The sequence below is a fragment of the Apium graveolens genome, chromosome 5, assembly GCF_009905375.1.
Source record: "Apium graveolens cultivar Ventura chromosome 5, ASM990537v1, whole genome shotgun sequence".
Lineage (NCBI taxonomy): Eukaryota > Viridiplantae > Streptophyta > Magnoliopsida > Apiales > Apiaceae > Apium > Apium graveolens.
In genome coordinates this window covers 260,944,549-260,950,649 of record NC_133651.1, presented here as the reverse complement: position 1 = coordinate 260,950,649, position 6,101 = coordinate 260,944,549, and the positions used below count along the sequence as shown (strand labels likewise).

At 44.4% G+C, this 6,101-nt stretch overlaps 1 protein-coding gene across 1 annotated transcript; it reads right to left on the bottom strand.

The window, feature by feature from the left end:
* Positions 1–3,901: 3,901 nt before the first annotated feature.
* On the bottom strand, positions 3,902–4,865 carry LOC141660907 (uncharacterized). Its single transcript, XM_074467888.1, has 2 exons — positions 4,536–4,865; positions 3,902–4,454 (listed from the first exon to the last, which is right to left on the bottom strand). Exons 1-2 carry the CDS (start codon positions 4,863–4,865, stop codon positions 3,903–3,905), a joined length of 882 nt encoding a protein of 293 aa, XP_074323989.1. The 3' UTR covers position 3,902.
* Between the last annotated feature and the right edge of the window lie 1,236 nt (positions 4,866–6,101).

Sequence of the window (6,101 nt, the reverse complement as noted above, 5' to 3'; positions counted from 1 at the left end):
AGGGATAATCAAATTGCCAACCACCATAGGTACGGAGCCAAGGCAAGCAACGCAGATGCTGGATTTCGTGGTGGTAAAGGCTAGTTCGACTTATAATGCTATCATGGGAAGAACAGGGATACATGCCTTCAAGGCAGTTCCCTCTTCCTACCACTCAGTCATGAAGTTTCCCACCCGAAACGGGATTGGAGAAGAAAGAGGAGATCAAAAAATGGCTAGAAGCTGTTATGTGGCCTCTTTGAGGGCAGATGGAGTCGGGGGGCAGGTTCTTCCTATTGAAGATATGGATGTTCGAGAAAATGATGAGAATAGAGGAAGGCCAGCAGAAGAATTGGTCTCGGTTCCTTTAGACCCCTAGAATCCTGAGAGGACGACTTTCATTGGAGCCACATTAGAGGAGCCCCTTAGAGGGAAGTTAGTGAAATTTTTGCAAGAAAATAGTGATGTGTTTGCATGGTCAGCAGCTGATATGCCAGGCATAGACCCGGAGTTGATTACTCACAAGCTAAACGTAGATCCAAGCCGGAAGACAGTGAAACAAAAGAAAAGAAATTTTGCCCCGGAAAGACAAGAGGCTATAAAGCAGGAAGTGGAAAAGCTCTTAGAGGCCGGTTTCATTGAGGAGATTCAATTTCCGGAGTGGTTAGCAAACCCTGTAATGGTGAAGAAGGCTAATGGAAAGTGGAGGATGTGTATAGACTTCACCGATCTGAATGATGCATGCTCCAAAGACTGTTTTCCGCTGCCTAGAATTGATACTTTGATTGATGCCACCGCTGGACATGAGATGCTGAGTTTCATGGATGGGTTTAGCGGATACAACCAGATCAAAATGCATAAGAATGACATTCCAAAGGTATCATTTATCTCTGACTTTGGTGTTTATTGTTATCTTGTTATGGCGTTTGGTCTCAAGAATGCAGGAGCCACCTATCAGAGGTTGGTGAATAAAATTTTTAAGGATCTTATTGGGAAGACTATGGAAGTCTATGTTGATGACATGCTAGTCAAGAGTCTAGTAAAGACTGATCATATAACCCATTTGAGGGAAGCTTTTGAGGTCCTGAGGTACCACAAGATGATGTTGAATCCTATGAAGTGTGCTTTCGGAGTAGGATCTGGAAAATTCTTGGGATTGATGGTCTCAAAGAGGGGAATTGAGGCTAACCCCGATAAAATAAAGGCAATCCTGGACATGGAACCCCCAAAAACTGTCAAGGATGTTCAGAAACTCACAGGAAGGGTTGTTGCGCTAGGACGATTCATCTCCAAGTCAGGAGACAAGTGCTTGTCATTCTTCAAGTCATTAAAGAACATCAAAGACTTTGTATGGAGTGAGGAAAATCAGAAGGCATTTGAAGAGTTAAAGAAGTATATGGGCCAGGCCCCGTTGTTGGCCAAGCCAGTTCTGAGTGAAGTTTTATTCTTGTACTTGGCTGTTTCAGAAAGCGCCTTGAGCGCGGTGTTGGTTAAGGAGGAACTGAAAGTCCAGAAACCCGTATACTATGTCAGCAAAATTTTGCATGGTGCTGAGTTGAATTATTCAGCCATTGAGAAATTCGCTTTAGCCTTGGTAATGGCTTCAAGAAAGCTGCGTCCTTATTTTCAAGCTCACCAAATTGAAGTGCTAACAAATCAGCCACTGAGAAATATCATTCACAGTCCCAAGGCAAGTGGGAGACTGATTAAGTGGGCAATAGAGTTGGGAGAGTTCGATCTCAAGTATAAGCCATGTACGGCCATAAAAGCCCAGGCACTAGCTTCGTAGTGGAATGTACCATACCCAACCAAGAAGTCGGGGGGCAGGAAGATACCATACCTCAAGACAAGAGAGTCGACAATGGGGACAGGGAGAAGAATGACAAGGAGAAAGAATATTGGGTTCTCTATTTTGATGGAGCATCAAAAACAAATTCCAGTGGAGCAGGGTTGGTTTTGCAAAGCCCTGATGGGTTCTTAATTGAGTATGCTATGAAGTTAGATTTTCCAACCACAAACAATGAGGCAGAGTATGAAGCCCTGATAGCTGGCCTTGGTCTAGCTGGGACACTTAGAGTCAAAAACTTAAAGGTCCGTGGAGACTCGAAGCTGATCATATCCCAGGTAAAGGGAGAATTTGAGGCAAGGGATGATACAATGGCTAAGTATGTCCGCCTAGTAAGGGCTGTGATGACCCAATTTAATGAATGCCATGTTGAACACATTCCGAGGGAAGAAAATGTTAAGGCAGATGCGCTATCAAAGTTCGCTTCGTCTGAGATTGAAGAAAGTTCAGGAAGTGTGTACTTCCGTGTTTTGAAGACACGGAGCATAGATGTTAAGCTAGTGGCTCCCATAGGCTTGGGGACGTCATGGATTGATCCCATCAAGGCTCACATTCAGACCGGTTGGTTGCCAAGTGATGCAACTGAAGCACGGAAGTTAACTGTTCGGGCACTAAGATACTCTTTGATAGATGGGATTCTTTACAAAAGATCTTTCGTGGTTCCCTACTTGAGGTGTCTCAGGCCCGATGAGGCACGCTTGGCTCTTGAAGAAGTGCATGAAGGTATTTGTGGACAACACTTGGGGGGCAGGGCCTTGGCTCATAAGATAACTCGTTTAGACTTCTATTGGCCAGAAATGATGGCTGATGCCAAAGAATATGTAAAGAAGTGTGACCGCTGTCAGAAGCATGCACCAATTGTTAGACAACCCCCTGAGATGCTGACCTCTATCAACTCGCCTATTCCCTTTGCCATGTGGGGGATGGATATTCTAGGGCCTTTTCCTATGGCCACGGCACAAAGGAAATTTCTGATTGTAGCCATTGATTATTTCACCAAGTGGATCGAAGCCAAACCCTTGGCCAAAATCACTACTAAGCAGGTTGCACAATTCCTGTGGGAAAACATTATGTGCCGATATGGAATTCCCCGTATCCTTGTCACTGACAATGGAACACAATTCAACAATGAGGAATTCAAGAAGTATTGTGAAGAAAATGAAATTGAGTTACGATTCACCTCTGTGGCTCACCCGCAAGCCAATGGACAAGCAGAGGTAGCAAATCGGATAATCCTGGATGGACTAAAGAAGAGGATCGAGAAGTCAAGAAATAATTGGGTAGATGAGATACTTCCAATATTATGGGCCTACAGGACTACTTGTAGAGTCACGACAGATGCAACTCCTTTCATGTTGGCATATGGGGCGGAAGCAGTAGTTCCCGTGGAGATATCACATTCCTCTCCAAGGATTCAGGCTTTCGATGAGAAAGAAAATGAGGAAGGGCAGAGATTAGCCCTGGATTTAATTGATGAAGTGCGAGATAAAGCACATGCAAAGATAGTAGAATATCAGAAAAAAGCTTCATTCTACTACAACCTAAGGGTTAAAGAAAGGTTTTTTAAACAAGGCGATCTAATCTTGAGGAAGATAGAAGCATCTGGTGTAGGACAAAAAGGGAAGCTTGCCCCGAATTGGGAAGGGCCGTACAGAGTCAAGAGTGTTCAAGGTAGAGGAACCTACAAGCTAGAGACTATGGATGGTTTTGAAGTCCCGAGAACTTGGCATGCACAAAACCTGAAGGTTTACTATGTGTAGGGAAGCCGGATACGATTCTCACTCGTCAGGATGGCGAGTAGGTTGAAAAGCACCTTGAAGCTTTGCTTGCTTAGGATTTATATGTTTTAGTTTTATTACGAAGTTTATTAAGACTTGTGTAAGGGACGAATCCCAGACAATTTTATGAAATTCATGAGTTCTTCAAAGTATGTTTGTGGCCTAACAAATAAAAATCAAATGCATGGATGCAAGCATAAAAGGTGATAAATGAAATAGATCTGATAGATGTTACAAAAGTTTGATAAATAAAGTCTCGAAAATAAAAAAAAAACAAGCCACGCAGGGCTGAAAAAGCTCTAAGGAGCTGAAGTACCCTCGGCATCCATATCATCGTCCTCTCCACTCTCGCTGGATGTCTCTGTCGTCTCGGAGGAGGAGGAAGAGCTGTCGTCCTCAGCAGGTCTGGAAGAAGACTCGGGAGGAGGAAGGAGTGGATCCTGAGGAACATGGTCCGAGACAACTACTCGGGTACGAAACCTCTGTAGCAAAGCCTCGTCATCAGGGCAGATATAGTCCGCCGGGTTAATATCAGGACAAGCCTCGTTCACGGTCCCAAGGGCCGTGTCCCAACCAGTCCTAAAAAACCCAGGAAAGACTGAATCATCCCTAATCCTCATGGATTGGGCAAACTCCTCCGAGTCCAGATAGTTGTCTATAGCTTTATCCTTCTCCGCCCGAAGTACCACCAGCTCGGCGTTAGACTCTCCGAGTTCTTCCTCCTTGCGCTTGAGCTTCTTCTCCAGGGTAGCGTACTTCTTCTGTTGCCTCCTGAGGGCATTATCGGCCTTATCAGAAGCCCGCTTCCATGATTCGGCTTGCCTCACAGCGCCTTGAAAATAGGCGTTAGACTGAAACAAAGCAATTAACAAAGTATAAGGCAAGAAAATGCTACAAGAACGAAAAATAAGTTCAAAAAAGAGAAGGCATACCGAAGCTAGAGACTGAGCTCCCATGAGCTTGATCCTCTCAAGATCAGGGGTGGCCACCACATCAGTAAAATCCTTGGGGGTCACGCTATGGTAAGACCAATCCCAAGCATGTTTCGTGGAACCAACTACGGTGTCCCCTCGGCGGAATCCCCAGAGAGGCTGAAAGGCGCCTGTGGCAGCAGCAGTAGGGGCAGCAGCAGTGATAGGAGTACCATGGCCTCCAGCTCCTTCAGTTGAGGCCTCCCCTATAGGCTCTTTGTGCTTCTTCAAAAAGATAGGCTCCGTGGCCTTTCCCCGGGTGTCTAGGCCTGCGAGCCGAGCTTTCTTCATCCTAGCTGTTTCCTCAACCAAAGGAACATTGTCCTCGTTAATCTCCTTAGCAGCTGAAACAAAGCAAAGGACAAAATAAGTGAAGTTAATAATGCATAAAATGAAGTAAAATTGAGAAGGGAAGAAAAATACCCTGTTGAGAAACAGAGGATAGTCCCACATGAATCAAGGAAAACTCCTCTAAGAGAGTCCAGCTGGTGGTCGAGCCATCATCCTGAGTAAGCCCATTATAAATAATAGTTTCTTCAGGAGTTAAGTGAATGGATTTGAGGCTACCATCACTGACCTTCCCAAAAGAAGATCGAAAAAGTGTGCCCCAGTCACCATTCTCCCAACGTAACCCGACGAAACTATTCCTCCAATTTTGATTATTATCAGGAATAGAGGCACTGTTAAAGATATGTTTGCTTTTGGGCCTTTGCTTGACATAGACCCAGCCGCAGATATTGGAAGAACTATTGTAACACTGAAAGACTTTCCTAAAAACAGCTACGGAAAGAGGAAAGCCCTCCCTAAGACAGCAGACCATAAAACATAGAATGTTCCTCCAGGCGTTTGGAGGAAGCTGACATGGGTTGATTTGTAAATCAGCCAAAAGATGAGGAATAAAGGGGTGAAAAGGAAACCTAAGCCCAGCATTAAGGGCATCTGTGTAAATGAAAAGAGTATCGGGTCTCCAGTGGCAAGTACGATCACCACCAGAGACTGGAACTAATCTAAGAGGAGGAAGGACGTTATAACGAGCATTTAGTTTATTGAAGTCTATGTTGTGCCAAGTATTACAATGATTAAAAGAGTCGAGATGTGCAGTGGAGGGATATTCATCCCCCCTAGTGTTAATCATATCGATTAAAGACATATACGAAGAACGAATATCGATATCCTTACCTCGTTTTGAAGCCGAGGCTATCTTTGCCGCCCTCTCAGAATTCTTGTCAGCCATTAGTAAGCTAGAAAAAGCCTGAAGGAAAGGTTGGAAAACTAAGGGAGGGGATTTGAGAGAGGAAAGGTTAGAAAGTTGGAGGAAGGATGAGGAGAAGTTGTAGAATGAGTAGAGAGGTGAAATGAGAGGTGTGGAGAAATCAAACTCTCACCCCACCTTTATATAGCCAAGGAAGGGGGATAATGGGCCTTAAAAAGCCCATTTGGGCCCAAAACTTAGAAGGTTCTGGAATTATCCAGGAAATTCCTGGAAAATTCAAGAGAATTCTAGCAAAAATCAGAAGAAAACTTGAT